We start from the raw sequence: 25,242 nt of genomic DNA, 5'->3' as shown, positions 1-25,242 counted from the left end.
AAGCTCACATACATTTCTTTTGAAAAGAAAGCTATCGCCGGAAGAAAAACAATACAAGAGGGATACAGCTGAAACAACCAAGAGTTCCCTCGGAGGCCAGAGTTGTCCATTTCTAGCTAATATTTTTGGCAGGGAAGTCTCTGGGGGGGGGGAGCCTTGGTAGGCTGCATGCAGCCCATGGATTGCAGAATTCCCATCCCTGATTTTTGGATTAAGCAAATGTGGAGTACAACCCAATGCTCACTTTCCTGGAAGACAGGACCTTTTGATGATAGGGGAACTCACTTTTGAGTACAGAAACCGTCAGATTCTTGTCCATCTAGCCTTGAATTGTACCTTCTCATTGGCAGCAGCTCTTTGATAAAGTCTTTATGATCATTTGCTACTTAATCCCTTTAAATAGAGATGCCACAGTTGAATCTGTGGTCTTCTGCCTGTGAAGTAGGTGATTTATTGCACTAAGTCATTATCCTTACAGAATGCACAGTACTGAACATCAGGACTTGTAGCTTTAGACATTGCTTATTTGCAATAGTAAGCAGTATTTAGGGATATATGTGGCCAAATTACTGTATGTCTTTCGTTTTGAATTCTTTGGTGAGTGCCTTATATGGTGTGTGTGTGTGTGTGTGTGTGTGTGTGTGTGTGTGTGTGTGTGTGTGTGTGTGTGTGTGTTAGACCTTTTGTTTAACACGAAAGGGAAAGCCCCTTTTGGGTTCTTCTGTTCAAGTTTTCCATTTGTGCTTTCTGGCACTATTAAACTATAATAGTGCACTATAGAACTCTTAAAAACAACTCAAAAAAAGCAGAGGCAAGGCAACAGAGAATTAATCTACTCCAAAAGCAGGTAGCAGAATACAAGCAAGAAAAATAATAATCAAACCTATGCTGACACTAGTTTATAGCAAAAGAAAGCCTCTAGCAGTACTCAATACCCAGTGAACAGGCCACATGAAAATATATCTTTAGCCAAGATATTCCCCATACAGAGCAAAGACATGCCTCACTCACTCACCAAACAATTCAAATAACTGTAAAGAACAAAAAAAATGGAAAAAAGAAAACAAAAATATGAGTTCAATGATATCCACATAGCACAATAGAGACCCCATGGCCCTTGACAGCACAATAGGGAAAAAGGAAAAGGAAAAGGAAAAAAAAGACAAGGAAGTAGCCAGCCAGCTGTGCACTGGCTGGTTGACCTGCACCACAACAAACAATAACATAAAATAGCCCCCAAAAGCCCTCACCAAAACAATCACTGTTAGCAGAATAAATGCATAGCAAATAAACAAAATAACATTTAAAAATAATCAGTCAAACACTCTCCATACAGGGGGAAAACACACACATGGACACACAAATACCTCCCACCCCCCAAAAAACCCACAAGAAAAGCAAGCAAGCAAATAAAAGCCAAAAACTATGACAATGTGCCTTCCAAACCCTACTAGAATATGGGCAGATTTCTCTTCCACCTACCACTTATTGCCTTTTCTTGTCTTCTTTTCTTTGAATCCAGCAGGCAGCAACAAAAATAACCCAAAGAAATAGGGGGTGGGGGAATCCTCCAAAAAAATATTAAAAGCAAATAAAAGAAAGGATTCAAAACAGGTACAGGCAGGCAGGCAGGCAGTGAAATCAATCCAAGATGTAGGGCACCAGGACTCAGCAGCACACAGTAATCCCACCCATAGGAACAACTGAGGCAAAAGAGCACTCCTCGCTGTGTTCCAACCAATTCAGGCCTTTTTTACAAATTTGAAATTACTGTTTCCTTTGGAAATTCTGATTGGTTGCTGACAGCAGCCCAGGCAATGCTATTGGATGAAAAAGGCTTCCTGGGTGATTTGCCAAAGGATGAAAGAAAGGTTAGAAAACTTCAGTGTACCTTCTTTTGCTAATACAAACCATTCATGCTTTAGAACACCATTTCAGGAATAATGAAATCACCACCTCCATAAACTTATTTCATCTTTTTCCCCTGTCAGTAAAACATGAAAGGCCTATCCATAGCACCAGGCCACCTCAAAGATCATTAACATTAACCTGGATTGTTCAGGGGGGAATGATGAGACCTTAGAAACCTGGATTGAGAGACATTTTAAGCTATGGAAATAAATTAATGTCAGATTTAAAGTATCATGGGAATAAATAGTTATGCTAAAGGGTACAGAAATGAAGCATGGAAACGTTTGATATTTATTTTGAGTCTGCTGCTATCTATTCAAGCGACAGTAAAAAAAAATAGTCGCCCAAACAAAAAGCTCCCAGTTACAGTTGGGGTTTGCACTTATCATATTGTTTTCTGTGAAATCATCCACAAGCCAAAGAATATAAGAGGATTTACTCTTAAAGTTATCTAAATATAGATTGAGATTATCTTGTGGCCAGATGGAAATTTAGCACATACAGAACATGTTCGCCCAAGGGTACTACTTCTTTCTTTTGCCCCAAGGATATTGTTGCAACGTGTGCTTGTATGTGTGCGCAAGACTGCAAATGTGCCATTCTCTCTCTCTCTCTCTCTCTCTCTCTCTCGTGTGTGTGTGTGTGTGTGTGTGTGTGAGAGAGAGAGAGAGAGAGAGTGAGAGTGAGAGAGAATGGCAGCTACTTCCTCAGCTTCAATGTTTTGAGAGGATCTCTGTGTGTGTGTGTGTGTGTGTGTGTGTGTGTGTGTGTGTGTGTGTGTGTGTGTGTGTGCGTGCGTGAGACAGAGAGAGAGAGAGAGAGAGAGAGAGAGAATGACAGCTACTTCCTCAGCTTCAACGTTTTGAGAGGATTGTGTAGGAAAAGTATTGACAAATACAGTATCAAAGAAATATTTGTAATTACTGTATGATAACCAGGTCAAAACGTGTAACTTCTGCAGTGAAATCCTTTTTCTAACTTAATTATAAACTCTTTGAAAACAGAGGAACTGAAATGATGAGGCTTTCCTTGGGATTAGAACTCAGTGACATTTGATTTTTTAGAGCTTAGAAGACATAGTTAAAATTGTTACAAAGAACTGGTTATTTGTAATTAAATCCTTTTTGCAGTAACTAAAGCAAAGGTAAATTGCATGGCACTTATCACTCAGTAAGAGAAAACTTTGCTTCTTTCATGGTGAAACTGCAACTTTGTACTATTACATTCTTATGGCATGTGGCTTACCTAAACAGAAGAAGGTTGTCATATAGCTGCTCTGTTGTAGGTGTTAAGTTGACAATGGGGTGAAGAATGTATTGTGTACCAGCAGCCTGTGGCATTCAGAGTAACTAAAGTGACTGTGTAACTAAAGTTATTTTCATTACTTTTAAGTAATGGGAAAGCAAAATATGCCTTTTAAAAATATTACTAGCATAGTAACTAGCTGCTTTTGGGGTGCTTGCAAACTTCATGGTAACTAATTAATTTTTTAAAAAAGTTACTCTCTTCTGATTAGCAGATCTCTAGTGTCAATGTGTTTCAGAATCAGAAGCAATGGTATAATAAAGCCAGAGGTCACAAGTTGAAGGACTTGGAATTTGATTAGTAGGAACAGTGACATCATACACGCCTATGCAAGGTCCCCTGTTCTCTCTGAGCAAGGGTGAAATCTTCATAATGGCTGATGGGGCAACTGATCTTCCAGCAACAATATATTTTATTAGCTATCCATTTTGTAGTGCAAAATATCCTTGGGTGGCTTGTTCTGGGACAGGTAATTAAGAACCAAAATGTTTACAAAGCACCTGCTCTTGGTGGAGATGAAAACTGCTAGAGATCAGGCGCTGAGATGTATTTTTCAGTTTTCCTTTAGGCATGGCAATGGGGGATGTGACGTTTACCACGTGACCCTTGCTTCACCAAACAAAGGCTCACGCCGTTCTCTCACCAGCAGATATCAATGGAAAAGTTACTTCTCTTTCTCACTGCCACCAGTGGATTTCTGTTATCCACAACAAAAAAGACTTTATTCAGATCCTTGCTGCCAACAGAATTGATTTATTGAAGTGTATTAAATTATATTGGAATCACAGATGTTATTTATTCATTTCATACAATCAAATCAATATCATATATCTTTGGCCACCACCTGCTCTATCTATGTATCTGTTTCTCTGTACCAGCTTATCTCTATTGCTCTTCTTTTTATCTCTGTGTCTATCTCTCAATCTCTCTTGATCTTCTTTCCAACTATCTTATTTCCAACTGCGATCTTCCATTCTCTAACTGCCACTCTCACTCTGCCACACCTTCTTGTATTTGCTGACTCCGCCCTTCCACTCCTCCCATAGGCTCATGCAAATGAGATCTGGACATGAGTAACAGGAGTGACATGAGGCTGATCGTCACAGGGGACTATCATGATGATCACCTGTACTTCAGAATTTAATATTATGCCATTGGTCCTAAGCAAAGTACATAATTTTTCTCTCCTTTTCTATGACTCTCTGTTTAGCATAGGGATGGAAAAATATCTGGTCTTCCAGATGACAGTGGATGATCCAGCATAGCCAATGGAGAAGGCTGGTGGGAATTACAGGTCAATTCCACCGGGAATGCCACATGTTTCTTGTCACTAGCCTGGGGGAACACATGTCATCTCAAGATGATCCAGTGCATGAGATGCCAGATGCCCATGCTCCCTGGCACACATGTGCACACACATACAGCATTCCTCTCATAAAGGGAATAACAGTCTAGTCGAGATTATTCTTCTTGTAGAGGATCTGAACCCTACAAAGGACCTCTTTTTATCAAAGCTAAATGTGTGACTCCACTGGGCTTGTAGAAATGCTTAAGGAACATCATCTGTGTGTTTTTTTATGATCTGACATAATCTGTTCTGCAGTCCCTAGACTAATGTGTACCTTCTAACATTATTATTCTTCAGCTATCACACTTCTTGCAGATTTCACACTTTGCCAGCTGGAATCTTTTTTATATTCTCTCTCTCTTTCTTTCTCTCTCTCTCTCTCATGAAAGTAAATAGCACTTTCATGAAAAATATTTGTGGGATAATGCATGAGGTAAATTAAGCTCATTATGGAACACAGAAAGCTGCCTGAGACCAAATCAGACCGTTGGTCCATGTAACTGAGTATTGGCTACACTGATTGACAGACGTTCTCTGGGGACTTAGAAAGAGAAGCTTCAAAGCCTTATCTGTATAGAACATGGAACTGACGGTGGAAGTAACCACACATAAAGGATAAGAAGCATGAGCTTGACTGCTGACTGGTGGCCTTCATTTTTTCACATTCAAACTGAACATGTAAGCCAGTTCCTTGAACAAGAGTGGGCAAAACCTAGACCTCCAGATGTTCAACTGCAGCTCCCAGCATTCCTCCTCGTCTGCTATGTTGTTTGGGGCGATTGGTCGTTGCTCCCCAGCAACACCAAAGGGACCACCCCTGTCCTGCAGCTTCAGATTCCATATAGACTGTAATTATGTCTGATATATTTAGGCATTCTAAAGTTCGGTGTGGGGCACCACAACCAGCTACAGAATGCTGGCCCAAAGGAGCAAGAGGACATTCTCCTTAATTCACACTTAGATAAACCAAAGGGAGACTAGACTGTGTGTGCAGGATTTTCAGAAGAAAGCACAAGTTTAGTTTCTACCATAATGCATTAATTCTCTCTTTTTCCCACTCCTTGTTACTCATGCTTGAAAACAACTGCATAAGCAAACAGGAGCTGACCATTGCATTTGCACAGTTAGCTATTTACAATACACTGTGATAGATGCACTCAGATTCTTCACCATACATTCCTGGCTTCCCTCTGCTCAAATCCAGTTGTTACTCGACCCTGTGCTGGATGGAAAGCTTTACTAAAATGAAGTAAAATGAAATAATGCTGACATTACTGTTATTTATTTTTATTTATTTATTTGCCCATTTATTTCACACTTCTTAGCGGCAGAGAAAATGTGATGCTATTTTATTCAAGTTTCTTTTCCCATATCTTCTAGATGGTGGAAATGTTTCTTGCATGAATAAATAAATGTTAGATTTAAAATGCTAAATAAAATAACTGAGGGTTTCCAGTACACCTCAATCCTGCTGTTGAAGGAGCAGAGAAAATATATTAACTGCAATCAGATTCAGAAAAAGCATCTCACCAGTTGGTCTAGTTTTTTGTTTTTGTTCTGTTTGCTTCTCCTTCTCACACAGCTTCTAGCTGAAGGCAGGGAATTTTTAAAATCTGAATCTTAAACTTTACTTTACTTTATTTAGATTTATATCCCGCCCCTCTAGACAAAGTCTACTCTATACTTTAGAGATCTTTGTTTTTACAGTATGTGACATCAAGCTGCATCTGACCTATGGTGACCTTAATAGGGTTTTTCAGGCATCGGAGATTTTCAAGGAGTGTTTTTCCATTGCCACCCTTGTGTGTGTTTCCATCAGGTATTTGATTCCAGGTTTCTTGGATCCTATTCTGACTCTATCTACTGTACCACACTGGTTGTCTTAGAGGTGTAATGGGAGTCTTTTTAAAAACAAAAAAGCTGATTTTATATGATCAGTTGGTGGCTGAGAAGCTCCAGGCTCTCCTGGATGAAATGGATTATCTAGATCCATTTCAATCGGGTTTTAGGCCGGGTTATGGGACAGAGACTGCCTTGGTTGCTCTGTTTGATGACCTTTGCCGGGAGAAAGACAGGGGGAATGCATCCCTGTTGATTCTCCTAGACCTTTCAGTGGCTTTCAATACCATCGAGCAAGGTGTCCTTCTGGAAAGATTGGCTGGGATAGGAATGGGAAGCACTGTTTTACGGTTGTTCCACTCCTACCTGGCTGATTGAGTCCAGAAGGTGGTGCTATGGGGTTCTTCAGGGCTCTATAATGTCCCCCCATGCTATTCAATAGCTACATGAAACCATTGGGGGATGTCGTTAGAAGGTTTGGGCTGAGGAGTCAGCAATATGCTAGCTCTACCTCTCATTCTCTACCAATCCAGTTGTGGCAGTCGCCATTCTGAACTCGTGTCTGGACTCGATAATGGACTGGATGAGAGTCAGTAAACTGATGCTCAACCCAGACAAGTCGGAAGTGCTGCTGGTAGGTTAAAGGGCCAGATTCCTGCCCTAGATGGGGTTAAGCTCCCCCTAAAGGACAGGGTCTGCAGCTTGGGGGTGCTTTTTGACCCAGGTCTGACCTTGGAAGCCCAGGTTGACTCGGTGTCCAGGGGCGCCTCTTACAGCTGCAGAGAATATATCAACTTCACCCTTACCTGGATGAGAGGAGCCTGGCAACAGTCACACATGCACTGGTAACAACCAGACTAGACTACTGCAATGCACTATACGTGGGGCAGCCTTTGAAGATGGTCCGGCGACTGCAACTGGCACAGAACTGGGCTGCGTGGCTGCTAAGTGGTGCCGCCGCACAGACTCATATCACGGCAGTTCTGAAAAATGTACACTGGCTGCTGGTTGCTGCTCGGACTCAATTCAAAGTGCTTACTTTGACATATAAAGCCCTAAACGGCTTAGGACCTGGTTACCTGAAGAACTGCCTTCTTCCATATGAGCCTGCCCATTCTCTAAGATCAGGTCAGGAGGCCCTTCTGAAGGTGCCATCCCTGAAAGAGGTGGGGGGGGGTGGCATGCCAAAATAGGGCCTTCTTGGCTGTCCCCCCCCCCACTTTGGAATGCCCTCCCTATAGAGATCCACCTGGTTCCAACACTTTTGGCTTTTTGGCGCCAGGCAAAGACCTTTCTTTTTAGCCAACATTTTAATTAAATAGTATTCTTGAGCAGGCACATGAGCAGCAAGATTTATTAATATTAATGTTTTAATGATTGTTTTTAATATAGGATATTAATATAATATTGTCTATTTTTAATGGTTTTGTTTTTAGAGTTTTAATATTGTTGTATGCCACTCAGAGACCACTGGTAATGGCGCAGCTAAAAAATCTTGTAAAATAAATAAATAAATAAATAATTTTTTAACTTATTATGAATTGCCTGTAGTTTCAGAGATGATTCAGGAAGAATAAATTCAATGTGACACAGCTGTTAGAGTAGGAAACTTTGACTAGAGCAGGGATCAGGGAACTTTTTTTACCTTTTACCCCCCCAAAAATTTATATACGTCGACATTACCCCCTTGATTTGAAAGGAAGGAAATCATACATTATTTGAATTCAAAATCTTATTGAATCTATTCAAAATTATTTTGAAAGCTTCAACTCATTTGAAAACTTCAGATTTTGGAGAAATGATGTTGCTTCATCTTGGATATGAGAGCATCAATATTGGGACTCTGCTCATCCTCATTACCCCCAGGATTTTCATTTTTACCCCATTTGGGGTAATTTACCCCTGTTCCCTGACCACTGGACTAGAGTTTCAAGTTTAAATTCACACTTAACTATGAAGCTTTCTGGGCAATTTTGGGCTCGTCATCATCTCTTAGTCTAATCAACTTCACAGAGTTGTTTGTAAGGATCAAATGGGTTGGTGGGAGCGAGATCATGAGCGCTACTGAGCGCCATGGAGAAAATATAGTGTATAAATGTACTCAATAATAGAAAGAAGTACAAGCACAGATCTATCAATCAATACATTTCCAAAATACCTTCCAATCAGCAGAGACTTACGTGCGTATGACAACCATGAAGCTGTAAGCAATGCTCCCGACTCCAACCAAAAAGTAGGAGAGAGGCATCCGGAACTTCAACCAGCCTATTGTTCTCTGGTTATTGTAATACCCATAAAAAAGGACAGAATATTGTGCAAAGCCCTGAAAAGACAGTAACAAGTTTTTTAAAACTGGAGTAATTCAGCTAATGTCTGAAATTACAGTGCAGTCTAGTCAGAAGCCAATGGGGACACTGAACAGAAGGAAGGAAAGAGGAAGAGATAGAGAGAAAGAAGCAAGGGTGAGGGGGTAAACATGGCTATGATGCCCACAGAGATTACCATTTTCCTCCACATGTCCAAATGTAACTTCTAGCTGAGTATTGAGCACAGACAGACAAATCAGATAATGTTGGTTTGTCTTAGTTTTCTCATTGTTTCCTGGTTTTCAGTTCTTTCCAAGTCCCTTTGCAACTTTTCAAAAAAGATTGCACAAATAATTTATTCAGCAAGCAGCCTTCCCTAATATAATACTTTTTGTGTATTTCTTTACTAATGCATGTGGGATGTGGTGGCGCTGTGGGTTAAACCGCAGAAGCCTCTGTGCTGCAAGGTCAGAAGACCAGCAGTCATAAGATCGAATCCACGCAACGGGTCGCTTGTCCCAGCTCCCGCCAACCTATCAGTTTGAAAGCATGCAAATGCGAGTAGATAAATAGGGACCACCACGGTGGGAAGGTTCCGGCGTTCCATGTCTAGTCGTTCTGGCCACGTGACCACGGAAACTATCTATGGACAAACGCTGGCTCTATGGCTTGGAAACGGGGATGAGCATCACCCCCCAGAGTCGGACATGACTGGACTAAATGTCAATGGGAACCTTTACCTTTACCTTACTAATGCATAAGTTACCGTATTTTACCGTGTATACGACCCCACAATGTATAAAACAGCCCCCTAATTTTGATCCTTGATGGAGGCAGAGGAACAGTTAAAGTTAATGGGCAACTGCTCCTCCACCTCCGTCTCCTGCTGGTGCTGCTGTCTCCGCTGCCCGCCCGATTACCTCCTTCAGTGCGACTGCTGGAGCTCACCTCCAGCTCACATCACGGCCTTGTCCCTTGCCCTAAGGAGATCGTGGGAGGAGGTGATCTGGCGATGCAGGAAGAGGCACCCGAGCATGAGAGAGTGCTTGTTTGCCTCCGCCTCCACCTCCTCCTGCCTCCACCATCGGAGGGGACAAGGCACCGAGGTGAGCTGAGCCCCACTGGAGATGGTGATCAAGTGGGTGGAAGAGGCAGCAGCAAGAGGTGCCCAAGCGTGTGTGAATGGCTCGTTCACCTCCGTCTCCGCCTCCTCCTCCTCCTGCTGCCTCAGGGCCACCAGAGGGGACAAGCCGTGAACTCTGGAAGAGGCAATTGGGCAGTGGCAGCAAGAGACGCCCGAGGGTGCGTGTGACTGCTTCCTTCCACGTATAAAACGACACTCAATGTCTCCTCTAATTATTTTAGGAAAAAGTGTCATTTTATACATGGTAAAATATGGTATACACACTTGTGAACAATATACGCAATATGCATCACTTTCTCACAATACAGGCTTTGTGCCTCTTCCTTAACATGTGCATTTTGTGTGTTGTGCTTCTGCTTTTGATAAAACAACCACACCAGAAAATCCTGATAAGTGCAAACACTGAAAAGTAACTGCTCTCAACTATGTGAGATTAATTTCACAAGTGGAAATTTGGTAAGAGGTGAATGCAAGACAATCTTAACCCTATTACAGAACTCATAGATTTTTGGAGTTCAAAGAATGGTTCTCTTGATACAATTCTTTAACTGAAAATTCATTGTTACCCTCCTGGCCCCTTTAACCCTCTACTGCCTAAAACCCCCAGCTTTATAAACAATATGTTAGAACAGATGCACTATTTCCTAAGTGGAGATTAAGCTCTCTGTGAGAAATTGAAACATACGCTCTGGGGTTCATTATATGAACCAGTCACTAGATTTTATTCATGCAATGGATATAACAGATTAACCCTTCAGCATCAAGGGCACATCTGATTGATCTTAAATATCACAATGGAACATAGGCTGTGGCAGGCTATGTTAAAAAAAGGTGGGGTTTTTGAACAGTGTCCAAAAAAAGGAACAGATAGATCTAAATGTACTAAACTATATACCATTAGAAAATACACATTTGTCCAAGGCAACTGAACAATGGGATTTACTATACAAATGTTTGAGTCAGTAGATAGAACTGGATAAACATAGAATTAAACTAAGAGGCAACTGTAAGTATAAATCTAGAAGGGCAATAAAACTATAGAAAGGTGGAAAGTTGACTAGACATTGTAACGAACAAGATTTGATGAGAGTATACTTGTTCTCCTTTTTCCCCTTTTTTTATCCCCCTTTACCCCCTGTACCCTTTACCCTATCCCTAACTTAAAATAAAAAGGATTTTAAAAATAAAATAAAATACACATTTCTCCTATAGATATAATGTAATTAGATGCACAGCTTGGAAAGTGGGGATGTATGCTGTCTTGGGAGATATGTGTAAAATAAGAAAAAAGGGGGGGGCTTTGTGTCACTCCAGAGTGACTGCAGGGTAGAGCGGAGTTGTTGGTCATACACGGGGCAGAGCAAAGCCAGTGTGAATCCTTTGGATTCCATCCAGCATTTTTGGAGTTCATGTTTTTAATTTTTTTAAAAAAAAACACACTCTGATTTGAACTGAGGAAATGGAAAGCAGGAGAAAAAATGATAGTAAACCTCATCACTACACCAAACCTCAAGTCTCCTCTAAATTCTCTAATTACGGAGCCACAAGGGAGGGAGCTCAAAGTGATGTCACTGTATGCCACGTACTCCCTTGAAACCACCCACCCACCCCCAGCCATTTTCTATGGATGTCAGATGAAGTAAAAGTCCTGAGTCATCATTGATAGCTGGGATTTGTGTTCTAGATTTTTTTCCTGCTTTATCTACCTGAATTAGTTTACTCAGCGTATTTTACTACTAGGATTGTGAGAGTGTGTGTATGAATGTCTGCATTCCTCTTGTATCCTGTTGGGAAGTCTTAAATAAAATAATATATATAGGCTTTGACTGGGTATGTCAGAATTAGTGAGCAGTGTTCTCTCTTTCTTCCGAGAGCCACTTGGTTTCTTTTTTACGGTGGTGCAAATCCCATTGCTTAACTGCACAGTTGCTATAAGAATGCCTGGGGGTAAAAGCAAAATCTCCTTGGCTTCCACATACCAATTGATACTAATGGAGCTCTGTCTCACCCTAGGTCACCCCCAACAGCAGATCCAGAAGTGCATGAATACTATTATGGACTTGAGCAAGGATCAGATGAGAGTATCACCAAAAAGACATGGAGTGGAGGTCAGACACCTATCTGTACTTCTTTATTCAGACATAGACATGTGGGCAAAGAGCGCTGATGCACATCCTGTTCGGAAGTTATCGTTAAGATAAACTAATATAATTATTTGACAAAGCCACCCACAACTAAGCTGTGGAAAGCTGACATGCAGAAAGTAGAATATGATCCCACCATTGTTCAGTTGTGAATGGTTTCAGCAAATGTTGTTGACGGGTTTGTTTGTTTTTTGCTAGTTTTGTTTGTTTGCTTTCCTTTTCCTCTTATATGCTTTTTAATTGTTTGAATTGTTTTAACCCAGTGGCTGTTCTGATAATTTGTTCAATTGTGTTGCAACATTGCAACTTTTGGAGTTCAGCTGTTTCTGTATTTTAATGACTGGGTCCTTGTGTTGGAGGAAAGACAGAATGTTTAATTAACACATTCACTGATTCATTTATTGCTTGATTTCATTCTTTTAAAAAGTAACTTTCCAAGCTCAGGATTTTAAAGGAAACCATAGTTGCTTCCCACAGTTGAGAGATGATCTGGCAAAGGCAAGCCAAAACACCAGACACAGTGCGAGAAAAGTTTCTTTGTATATATATGCATCTCAGTTTCAACAAGCATGTCTCCTTCCTGTAGCCCACTCCATGGTGAACATCGCATCATCACAAAGTTTGAAAGCGGCCCTGGTGAATTCAAATCAGGCGTAAGAGCTCCATGTATGTCCTTGTAATCTGCCAATGTCCTGGGGATAAACTGGAGAGGGTTTTAATTGACTGTGATAATGCAGAGGGACTTAGCTCTCATGCAACTGAAACACATCCATTCCCTTTCCTTCTGCTGTTTAGCTACTGGTGATTTCTTAAAAGTAAACCATTAGTAGATTAAAATGTCAATAGGCTAACATCCTTCTGTTTCATTTAATCGCAAGCCATGCATTTGATGTATTGTGACTGTCAGGCTGCCTAAGATGAGTCACAGCATTTGCCTACTAAGCCTCATTTGCAATTTCAGCTGTGGCGAAAATGAAATATTAACACATGACAAGTAAATAGTAATAGATTTCTAGGATAGTTATCAATCTGCTTCCTTAATTGCATTGGTACTGACATGCTGTATTCTCTGCTAAGGAATGGAGAGACACTGAGGTTGTCAGTGTTCTAATTATTTGCAGAACACCCACCATATGTGAAAGGCAGCCCATCAGTGACCTATTATCCAGCAATATGCCTCTTTGTTGTTGTTGTTTAGTCGTTAAGTCCTGTCCGGCTCTTCCTGCCTCTTTAGGTGCCCTAAACAATTATTGTTTGGGATGTACAATATTCAGGGCTGAAAGAACTTTCAAAGAAAGAACTGTGTTTGTCCATTTCAATCCTGCCCCCCTGTTCTCTCCCAACTGTGATATTAAATCAATTTGCTCATTTAATGATGCAAATCCTTTGAGAATGAACTGATCAATATTGGAATCCCAGCAGTAAGGGAGTTCAACCTTTCCCTCCCCTGAAACAATCTTGAGGGATATCCTTTCTCTGAAGCAGACATTTACATCTGGCAAAGTGTGAGGAGAATCTTCTAATACCAGCACTGTGTTCAGGGGAAAGATTACAGCAGAGGAGGAAAGAACTGGATCCCATCCACCCAGCCAGCCGTAACCATAACAGGAACTTGATGACAGGGGGTTTGACCCAGGACATTTAGAGGGCTAGCAAAATTTGCACCTAGGAGGGCCCAAACTGGCCTGTCAGTAAGAGCATGCTGGAAGACCACTGAACCTACCAGTCCCAAGACCATATACTACCTCCAGCTGTTCCTGCCCAAAAAGAAAGAGCCAGACTACAAGCAGGCCGAATAACTTTTTCAGTCCTCTCACCGGGTTTTCCTCTATCTGTTTGCATTTATTTTACTGTGTCACCATTTCTGACATTAAAATGTCATCAGTTTGCTTCTTTTAGGGTTGCCCCCCTCTCGGAAATCATAGAATTTAATAAAACAACCACAGAATGTCCACCTTCAATGTATTCTTTAAGGGGAGAGCAATCTGTTATTATTTTAATTTATCATCTCTGAGCTATTGCTTGTTTTTTAATTTCAGTTTACTAATGTTCTAAACAGCGCTTCAGTATTATGGTTTCAGGAAAATAACACAAACTTCTCAGATCAAAATACAGAAAATAACAATGTAAATAAAAGACAGTATAAAATCAGAAATATATAAAGACATACTGAGACACAAACAGCAGCAGTAAGAAATCACATTGTAATTCAAGGAAATTAGAATATTTGAGCTGCAGAAATATATGTGCTTTCAACTTTAATTCGAAGAAGTGTTTTTATGTTCTGCAGTCTGTTTTTTAAATTCCAGGTTCATATGAAGATTTTCAAGAATATGTTCCTACAGTTATCTGCTTGTATCCAGAAATTGTCTTTGAAAATGTTTTACAGTTATTTATGGCAGAGCATATACTGTTTTCACTAGTAATGGGAATTGAGCCACCATAAAAAAGAACTTAATAATGTAGGAAAGCCATTCTGTCCAGAAATTTTGACAGCCTAGTAGGATAAGAATTCTCAGGAGTTCCCAGGAGATGGTGAAATATGGACCTATACTCATGGGATGAAATGATACTGGCATACATTTTACCTTGGCCTAGCAAGATGGTTGCTAATGCCCAGGGCCAACGCTGCCCTTGGGCAGAGTGAAGCAACTATCTCAGGCAACAGATATGAATGAAAGGGTAACAAAAGGAGAGTTACATAATTTATCATGTTATGTTTCCTATCTGGAAGCGGAGAGACACTTTTAAGATTTTTTTTTACCTCAGCTCCTGGAATAACTTGACTGCCCTACCATATTATGCTCCCTGACTTTGAGAGGGAGAGGTCATCATTTACTGATCTGCCACAAGAAGGAAAATGTCTTGGGTCAACCCTGCTAATGCTGGAGGCACACAATGGCAAAGGGATTTTATGCTCTCATGTCAAGACATTAAAGCAGTCACTTGTGTTCCTTTCAAGAGCAAGTTTAATCAGGAGGCTAGAGAATTATCATTTAACTCTATCGTCAGATCAATTCCAGCATGCTCTTCAGAGTCTTCCGATTATTTTAATGTCTGTTGCTAGTAGTGCTATCATTGTGCAAATAGCAAAAAAGTTAAACACAGCAATATTGCTCAGATTTTACCACTGTTTCTATCAGACAGTTGATACTGCTTTGTTTTCTTGACTGGCTGCAATATATGTCTAATTATCTACACTCTCTGCCAAGATCAGTGATTTGAAAATTCATTTCTTTTTTTTCTTTTCTTTTTCGTATTTGTTACTACTTCCAGAATTTCTCAATTAACACAAACACTCAGAACTGCAGAAAGAAATGCTAACTTTTCCAAGTTATGGTCAAGATCCATAGCCAAGACCTGCTTAAGAGGAAATGATTGTTCTCTGGTGCAGCCAATTATAGTACAGTGGGGTCTTGACTTGAGAACTTAATCCGTATTGGAAGGCAGTTCTCAAGTCAAAAAGTCTGTAAGTCAAGTCTCCATTGACCTACAGTGCATTGAAAACCGATTAATCCCGTAACAGGCCGTTTTTGTTCCATTTTGGTTTTTTTCTGGTCTGTAAGTCAAATCTCAGTCTGCAAGTCAAACCTAAATTTTGCGGCCAGAGAAGTCTGTAACTCAAAAAGTCTGTAAGTCAAGCCGTCTGTAAGTCAAGGGTCCACTGTATGTTGCTAAAAGTATGTGACATCCAGCTAACAAATGCAGAACACAGACATCAAAGGATATGATGTAGGGTTTGAGCACTTTCTTTTCAGGCCAACTGAACTAAGGAGCACATCAGAGAATGCTAACACCGGGAGGGGGCCCAAAGGCATCTCCAGGAGGCGTTGCCTTTGCCAACCTCCTGGAGGCCATGCGAGGCTACCAGGCTCTCCCGAGATCAGCCGGGGGTCGTGGGCTGAGCAGGGCATATTTAAGTGGGCAGCCATGTTGGGGGCTCCCCTTTCATTCTTGTGAGTGGCATGCCACCCTCCCGCCCTATATGCTAGTACGAGATTAGCTGGTCGCCCTTTGTTGGGGGCCAGATAGGAATTTTTGACCCACCTCCTGATTGGCAGGTGGAGGAAGGAATTTTTCGCCTATCCCGCATTAGATTAGGAGGATTGGTTTTAGTATGGGCAGCAGAAGAATTCGGTCACGCAGGGGTGGGTAGTGCGGATTCGAACGGTATTGGAACTTGGATTATATGTTAATGACAGAAGATTGCAGCGTGTCTCAACTTGCAGCACTGCCGATCAAGTGATCTCAGTGTTGGGAAGGTAGGATGCGCTGGGAATGCACCTGGACCCACGGTCGGCACAGAAAGAGGGAAAGAGGGTCCAGGAAAATGGAGGCCGGTAGTTATCCCATGGGAAAGAAGAAGAGGATGACTGAGGCCGGAGCACAGCCAGCTGGCTGTTAAATGGTCATTTGATAATCAAGAGCTAACCTGAATCCGCACTACAGCAGGACCCTCCTTTTGCATAAGGAGTGGCAATGTTTATGGAAATGGAACAGATTCCAATAAAGCGTGGCCCATTATTTACCCACAAACTCGGTCTCGCGTGGTTATTCCAGGTAAGAGGGCAATGCTTTTTTTTCCCCATAAGGAATCTGGCAGGTACGCTACCATGGGACTCCACATGTAAAGCTGCATTTGGAATTCTGACACCACTGCTGCATTGGAAAGAATGCAGGGAATAGGTGCCCATCCCTCAAAGTGAAATTTCCAAGCATCTTCAAGTCCCCTTTCTGATCTCTCCAGTGGGCAGGCAGTATGTTTTTCCACTTTCACTCTGCAATATGAGATAACTCTCCATCACAGCTTAACAAACTTCCATGCCTTACAGGGTCCATCTTGTTTGACCTCTTTTTTCCCATAACAGTATCTTTAGGGCAGTGCTCTGTGCATTAGCCCAAGGAGGCTTGGATTGGGAACTCTTGAGAGCTATGCCCAGGGGCCTTGATCTCTGTACAAGAAAGGCAGAAGTAGCTATCCTGGGCACTACACAGACCACAGGCCAGCTAGTTGCTGAAAAAGTATAAGCATCATGCATATATTCACAGGTTATTTCATTCAGGTAGGCTGCTGCAAAGCAGCTCACTGCTGTAGCAGAGCTTTTAATGGGAAAGCATGTGCTACACTTTTGCTTTCGTTGGGTTTTTAACATAATAATTTGTGCAATTACATTTTGTAGACAGGTTAGGTGTTCAGAATAACCAACAAATGGCTTGACTAATCTCACGTGACTGCTGCCCTAGACTTGATTCCTTAAACTGAACAAAGAAAGGACGTCCTCTAAAGCAAAAGTGGGGGACCAATGTTCCACCAGATGTTTTGGGCTTCAATGCCCACCAGCCTTACCCAGCATGGCCAAGAGTAGGTAAGTCTCAGTGTTGAAGTCCAAAACATCTGGAGAGCCAAAAGGTTCGCTCCTAGGCTCTAGAGTGCTCTGCCAAAACTTGCCTCCCTGAACCAGATGATGGGTCCTGTCTCTGACTCTTCAGACTTAGACTGTTGCCCTCGAGGTCTGCTCTCTTGCCCGCCGCTGACTTTTTTGGTCCTTGTCCTTGGATCATGTTAGTTACGGTTGCTTGAATGTCTGTCCCTGCTGAGTGTAGACAGCGCTTCTGAAATGTCCCTCAGATGTGTCTCCCCCTCCGCCATCAACACGCACTTCTTTTTAAAACTGGAATCCATGGCCCATTACTGCTGGCAAAACATTCAAAGCAGTGTCGTGTTAAGCCGTGCTGGTTCTCTAGTTTTCTGTGACATGGTTCAAGGCCACATTTCTTGTGTCTCGGTGCAGTGCTATGAGGTCATCAGGAAACTCGCTGTGCAGGCCTTGTGCCCTTCTCGAGTTAGCATAGGAGCTCGCTAACTGAGTGAAACCACAGGTGTACCCTCTCTATATAATGCCACCCCGTAGACACAACTAATCTGTAAACCAGGTGTAAACTGTAAACTGTGGCCCTCCAGATGCTGTTAGCCTACAACACTCATCAGCCCAAGCCAGAATTGTAAGGGATTATTGGAGCTGCAGCCCACAGGTGCTTGGGGGGGCCTACAAGTTGCTGTCCCTGCTCTATCCACTTGAATAGTAATTCGGAAGCATTCACTTCAGTCTATCAAACCTCACTGTTTGTGGCTGCAAACTGGATCGAGTACACGCAGTGGATTACAAGCCAGCGTGCAATGGTGGTTTCATGTTCTTTTTAAAATTTGCAATCTGTGCTTATTCTGCCACAGTACACATAGTGATTTAAACTCCCATGATCATTAACATCAGCTTACTATGCACTGCAGGAGCAGCTAATTTAGCTGACAATACAAATGGAAGAATGACTCTTCCTATCATGCTCCTTTGGACCACAGCTTGCATCTTCAGGCATGGTTCTCTGCCAGTACCCTTGCTGGAGTTTGTCTTCCATTAATCCCTGTTTAATGTGTAATTAGGAGGAAATTTTAACATAATATTTTTTACTCCACAGAGGAACAGATGTGCATCAGAGTGTAATATGGATTTTACACAGATTTGTGAACAGATTATAGTATTCCTGCCACCAGCTCTGGCTTCCAGGTTTTTCTTATAATATATATACAGTTTTTCCTTATGATACAACATTTATTTTATTTTATTTTATTTATTCTATTTATACCCTGCTATCTGGTCATTGCGACCACTCTAGGCAGCTTACAACATAAAAAAAACACAACAAATATAAGGAAAAAAAATTCTTGCACAATTAAATAGTTCTGAAAGATGGGAAGCATACAAAAAAATCAAATAAAGAGAGGAAGGGAGAGAGTCAGGAATTAACTGGGGGGGGGGGGAGGCCTGCCTGAACAACCAAGTTTAATTGATTTTTAAAAATACCCAGCGAGGGAGCCGTGCGAATCTCCGGAGGGAGATTGTTCCAGAGGCGAGGGTCATGTGGATATATCCCTCAGATATATCCACATGACCACATGATCAACCACTGAGGGAAAAGTTGATAAAGAATAGAACTGGCTTTAAGTACATTGCTCTTGGGCATTAAAACTGAGCTCAATATATTTTAATTGTGATGAATAGTCAGTTGTTTTATTGTTCCTCCTTTTTTTCTCAGCCACATTTTTGTCTACCACTAGGCAGAGTCAGGTAACTGTCTCAGCTGGATAGGTTTAGTCAACTGGCTGTGGATCCAGAGGTTGGGAATTCAATTCTCCACTGTGCCTCCTTGAATGGGACTAGACTTGATGATCCATAGAGTACTCCATTCAAAACTGTGGGGTGCGGCACATCTCGTCTCAATTCACGAGCCACAGTGTTAGTGGCCCATTTAAGAAGAAGCACAAAAAGAGCCACGTTGGATTAGACCAAAGGCCTATTTAGTCAAATATTTGACTTGTACAGTGGCCAACCACTTAAAAAAATCCCTTAAGCGTAGCATGAGTAAAATAGCAGTCTCCTACTTGTGTTCCCCAGCATCTGGCATTCAAAAATATACTGTTATCAATACAGGAGGGAAATATAGAACCATCAAAATGTTAGTCTCCAAACTTAAGGCTCTTGCATTTGCCATCAAAAAGCTATGTTGGGGACTGCAGGCCAGTTTCAAGGCCCATAACAGCATATCTCAAAAATGTTTTTTTTCTAAAAAGAAAAAAAGAGACCTTTTCTTTTCTTTTGGTTAAGACAAAGAAAAGGCCAAAGAAATGAAGGTTTCTAAGATGGTGGTGTAATCTTCCTTCATTTCTTTTGAGAAAACATCTGGAAACAGGGTTCAGAGTATGGCCCACCAAAGTATGAGGTTCACAAAAATATTCCAAACTCTTCTAAGTCACTCACCCACTGATGTAGCTGAAAATAATATTTAACGTAACACAAAAGAAGGAGAGAAAGAGAGAGACAGAATAACACATGGTCTTGTTCAAGGACACACACTGAAATCCCACAGAGTAGCAAAGTTCACCCACTGATGTAGCTGAAAAGCCAGAGGGCAGTTCATCCAGTAGATCTGAGGAACATGACAACAGGACCAATCCACCTTGTTCATTGACTTGATTACTACGAGAATGCAAGCAGCTGACCCTTCTTGACAGACAGGCGGTTTGTCCTGGCACTAGATTTGCCATGTCAGGCAAAGGATTAGGGAATGCTTTCCCAGGTCTCCAGCCAGGGAGACAAATCTCAAGGTAAACAATGCTAGACAGAGGAGGGGAAAGTTTACATTTCATGTGTGAGTTGCTTTTAAAACCTGGACACTCATTTCCAGCTGTGCTTGTGTCACATCAGCATACCAACAAACTAGGAGCCAAGGTAGGGCCCTGGGGAGCGAGCCCATGAATACACGCACTTAGACCCATTGTGCCCCTGCTGTCTTGTAGAGCAAAGCAGAGAATGGAGCACACCAGCAGCACAGTTTCATTGGCTGCCCTGAGACAACGGCAAAATGAACAAAGACTTTTCAGTTCCAGCTGCAGTAACTCCCACCAGTGATCTGTCTTCTGTTTTCCTGCTATCAAAGACAAGTAGCAAGGATCCGACATATGGCATTTTAAACTACTGTAGCATATCCTGACAGTAGTTTTTACCCATTCTGGTATGTACATTAGTGTAAATCCCACAGTAGTTGCTGATGTAAACAATATCCTTGCTCCCTAAGGGTAAGGAGAAAAAAAAAGTGGGACACACGGTTGGGAGCTCAGTCCTTCTATCTCCTCATTTATCTTTCTTTAGTTCTCTTGCCATTGCCAGTTTGAGAGCTTGTTATTTCATATAGCCACCTAGGGCCAAATTAATCCCACAGCGCAGCTTCCCTGAAGCAAATCCACCTACAGTGTTTTTGCAAATTATGAAGTTTGTCTAGAACGGTGCAACTGAAGGGTCCTGGGAGTCTGTTTTATGACGCATCCGCTTAATAAATATAAAGAAAAATGGCAGCTCTTGAACAGCACACCGACTCATTGCCTGAGCTGTTGTTCCACTTTGCTCCCTGGCTTTAATCTTATTGTGCGTGTCAGAAAATCTAGTGACTAGTCAACATAAGGATTTATTTCATGCCCTGGAAGGGTCCTCTGGAATCTTAGTGTCAAATCTGAACCCTTTTTCTCAAAATTATTTTGAATGTATCTCTCTTTGTTTTAATTCCTCCAGTGGCACATACCAAATCAGTGACTGAGCACAATGCATGGCTGAGGCCTGAGATCAATATTTAATGTAACACAAAAGGAGGAGAGAAAGAGAGAGACAGAATAACACACGGTCTTGTTCAAGCACACACTTACACTGAAATCCCACAGAGTAGCAAAGTTCATAGCAGTTGCTTCCTCTGCTCTTGGCACAGTTTTTCTGGGTAAAGACCCATGTGGTTTCCCCATCAATGCCTGTATTCAAACAGAGGAGAAAGTATTCATAATTTTAAACAAGTGACGGCCACCAGCGAAAGTCAGTCAGGGTTGGACCTGGATAGTAGTAAGATGTGAATGGGGAATACTAGGATCTCTAGGAATAGCCAGGAAAAAAATCCTGCCGGAAAAAAATGGAAAGATGCTGCCCCTCAGAGTTGGCAAAACTGGGCTAGATGGATCATGTTTAAGGCGGGTTATTTAAGAGCAGGGGAGATTCCTAATCTGTGTTCTTATGGTGAGGGTCAATGAGAGCTGTAGGTCACCAACATCTGGAGGACCAGATATTCCCCATTCATGATCTAAAGCAGTGGTTCTTAACGTGGGCGATAATGCCCCCCAGGGGGCGATTTCATTTTTCAGGGGGGCGGTAGAACGAAAAGGGGCAGCATGGGGGCGCTGGAGCAGAAGGGGGCGGTAGGGGGGCAATGGAGCAAGCCAAACCTGTGAAGATGGCTGCAGCCTTTTTACAGTGTGCATGAATATATACTTTCCTCCAATTTTAATTTAGTTTCAGAATTTTTTAAAAAAAAATTTAGTTCCTACATTTTTTTTATGCCCTTTTTATATTTCTTTTTGCGTCTTAAAATTCACTTGCAACTAAATCATTAAATGTTACTTTTTGGGGGGCATTTCATTTTCTTGGAATTTAATTCTGTTTTCAGGGGTCATTGGATTTAAGTGTCTTAAATAAATAAATAAATAAATAAATAAATAAATAAATAAATAAATAAATAAATAAATAACCGCAGGGAGGGGGGCGATGATAACTTCCTCAATGGCTCAAGGGGGCGTTTCTTTCAAAAAGGTTAAGAACCACTGATCTAAAGAATGCAAATATGGGGGGGGGGAGGAATAGCCCATTCTGAAATTGTTTACCATTTCCCCTCTGCTAATTTAACTCTGAAGCATTCTGAAACTACTTTAATGAAAAATTACAGTCCATGAAATCCTTACCATTCCCATCACTGAATTTCACATTCAAACTTTTGTGTTGAGGACTGTCAGGTTTGCACTGGGGAATACCCATTGAGAATGTAGTGATGTGTAAATCTAGCTACATTTAATTCTGGCAAGCTACCCTAGCTTCAAATAAACTAAAGCAGTGGTCCCCAACCTTGGGCCTCCAGATGTTCTTGGACTACAACTCCCAGAAGCCTTCACCACCACCTCTGCTGGCCAGGATTTCTGGGAGCTGAAGTCTAAGAACATCTGGAGGCCCAAGGTTGGGGACCACTGAGCTAAAGGATAGCTTCAGCTGATAATTCATCAAAGACTGGCAGCTCAGATACTCATTGAACAACAGGTGAATCCATATGGGATCTTGCTCAAGTGCAACCACTGTGTATATGATGTTATCCTATCTAGGGCCCCTTTATCCTAACTATCCATGAAATACTGAAGGAAAGCCCTAAAATAATGAGCTAAGGCCTGAATTAGGGATGGGCAACTTCCAGAAGTCAAACACACTCTTCCCAGCACCTCTACCCATCCCTGAGCTTCCCGCCTCAGAAATATTTTTCTTTTCTTTTAATTAAAAAAAAGTTCTTGCACCTTCAAGCAGCAAAAACATGGTAAAAAAATTAAATGGGGGGGGCGGCGGCAAAGGTGCAGCAGAGTTCCCATACATGGCAAAATTGCTCCTTATGCTCCCTCGAGGGCACAAGGAGACTTTTCAACAATTAAAAAAACTAAAACTGGTCTGGTGCTGATTTTCTTCGGAAAGAAAACATCAACAACAGCCAATATTTACAGTCCCAATTATTTGAATAGATGACTTTGAGCCATGTTCCTGTATGACTTGTAAAAGAGAAACAACAAAACAAGCTGACCATACAAGCCAATTGAGTCACCCTCACCTCAGGCACCATGACAAGGCCAAAAGTAAGTCCAAACAGAACAATATTTATCCCATACATCCACCGCAAAAATATGAAGTAAGATGCAACTGAAGAGCCAAAATGACCTGTAAAACATGAAGTGAGATAAAATGGCAAATGAAGCATTGATCATTTTCCTTGTTCTTGGAAAGAAAGCAAAACTGATGCAGTATATGTATGGTTGCTTAATAAATCAAATATATCATGGTTGACGTATTAACCAAAATACTCCTGCATAAGTTACAACTAATTTCTTTCATCGCAGGAAGTTGTGGGAGCCACAAGATGGAAGAAGACATTATATGTTCACCAAAATTCTCCCCCAATAGCATTATCAGGTGGTAGTAATTAAACTTTTCTTTCTTCTGTACCATGGCTCCCAAGGTTTCAGTCAATCTAATTAATGGGTTTTCTTGCAAGTCTTACAAACCGTGGGAGAGAAGATGGGGTCTTCACTGAAAATCTCCTCATGGCAGTAATGGTATTATCCTTCCATGGATATAAGCAAATACTACCAAATTTTCTCATTCTTGATGAAAAAAAATTGGTCAACTTGTACAACCTCTGCATTTTTTTTACTCTTGATCAAGAGCAAAGCAATCAGGACTTCTGTCATCAGCAGCGGCATGAGCAATTAAAACAGCTTTTTGCACTAAGGCTTACATTCTTCATATTAAAAAAAAAAACACCCTATATAGTACTTTGTACAAAATACAATTTTTGTGCAGAAAATACTTCCAGAAAATTTTCACAAAATGCGCTGAAATGTGAAAAATGGACAAAACTCTCAAACTGTCAACCGCCTTGGGTCCTTTCGAAGAGAAAGGTGGGTGGGGTTAAAATATTTCAAACAAATAAAGAAAATAAAAGGAAAACATTTGCCATTTCCCCCCCTCCCCACTTGAGAATATGAGATGGCTCTGGATATAATCTCTTGTTTCTGCATTTCAAGTTTTATGTCATTCACGAATAACAGAAAGCTCTGCTAATGTTGAAGAGCCTCAGCATGTCTTAATCCCGTCCAGGGTGACTCACACATTACAATGGTATTTTAAGATCTTTGGAATGGGAGTATTCGTTGGTAATGAAAGTTCCAGAATTTTAATAGCAGTGACATAAAACTACAGAATTTAAATTGTGAATTGGCTCAAGACACAAGCAGATGTATGTGTGCCCCCCAAAATTGTGGTGCAATGGTTTTAGTGTTGGGTTACAATTTGTGAGACATGGGCTCAAGTCCCCACTTCTCAGTGATACTTACCAGTCCGTCTCTCAAACTTGACCTACCTCACAAAATAACTGTCAGGATAAAATGGGGGCAAGAGAGCTATATATGCCACCTTGCACTCACTATAGCAGCAATGGCAAACCTAGGGCACGTGTGCCACAGCTGGCATGCAGAGCCATTTCTGTGGGCACGCGAGCCATAAATCACCAGATCACTACTCCCCCCCCCCAGCCAAACCTCAGGAGGCAGCAGCAGCCGAGGTGCTGGCGCTTTGACAGACGGCGGGCCAGGATCTGGAGCAGCTGGCGCTGGCGGTGGATCTGGAGTGGGGTCTCAAGGCACCTCCATGCCCAGGATTCCCCCTTCCACTGCCACTTCTGGCTCTGCCACCACCATTTCCTGTTCCGCTGCTGTCGCGGCACACTGCCCGCTGAAGTCCCCCCCCCCCCCAGTTTGGGCACTTGGGCTCAAAAAGGTTCACCGCCACTGCACTATAAGATCAGTAGGATATAAGTGCAGATAATACATATTAAATTCATTCATTCATTCATTCATTCATATATACATATACACACACACATAAGTGAAATTTAAGGCACTTGCTATAACATACTATATGTATCGTCAATAAACCTTTTCTAGAAAAGGAGCAAGAATAAAAGCAGCTACAGGCTGCATGCAGACCACCAAGGCTATATATGCAGCTACTAGAGCCAAAAATAAAATAAAATAAAATAAAAAATAGCACACACTGATTTTTTTTT

The 25,242-nt window shown here is 41.6% G+C and overlaps 1 protein-coding gene across 1 annotated transcript in view; it reads right to left on the bottom strand.

The window, feature by feature from the left end:
• The window catches only part of TMC1 (transmembrane channel like 1), a 75,509-nt gene that overhangs the window by 35,831 nt on the left and 14,436 nt on the right, over window positions 1–25,242 (bottom strand). The window contains exons 7-9 of the mRNA XM_072992217.2: window positions 23,230–23,336; window positions 21,251–21,349; window positions 8,584–8,726 (exon numbers count right to left, since the gene is read on the bottom strand). Coding sequence (XP_072848318.2) covers window positions 8,584–8,726; window positions 21,251–21,349; window positions 23,230–23,336 — 349 coding nt within the window. The remainder of the gene's footprint in view (window positions 1–8,583; window positions 8,727–21,250; window positions 21,350–23,229; window positions 23,337–25,242) is intronic.

Source organism: Pogona vitticeps, chromosome 2 (genome assembly GCF_051106095.1).
Source record: "Pogona vitticeps strain Pit_001003342236 chromosome 2, PviZW2.1, whole genome shotgun sequence".
NCBI classification, from domain to species: Eukaryota; Metazoa; Chordata; class Lepidosauria; order Squamata; family Agamidae; genus Pogona; species Pogona vitticeps.
The sequence above is the reverse complement of the archived record's forward strand: the minus strand, read 5'-3'. Positions and strand labels throughout refer to the sequence as shown.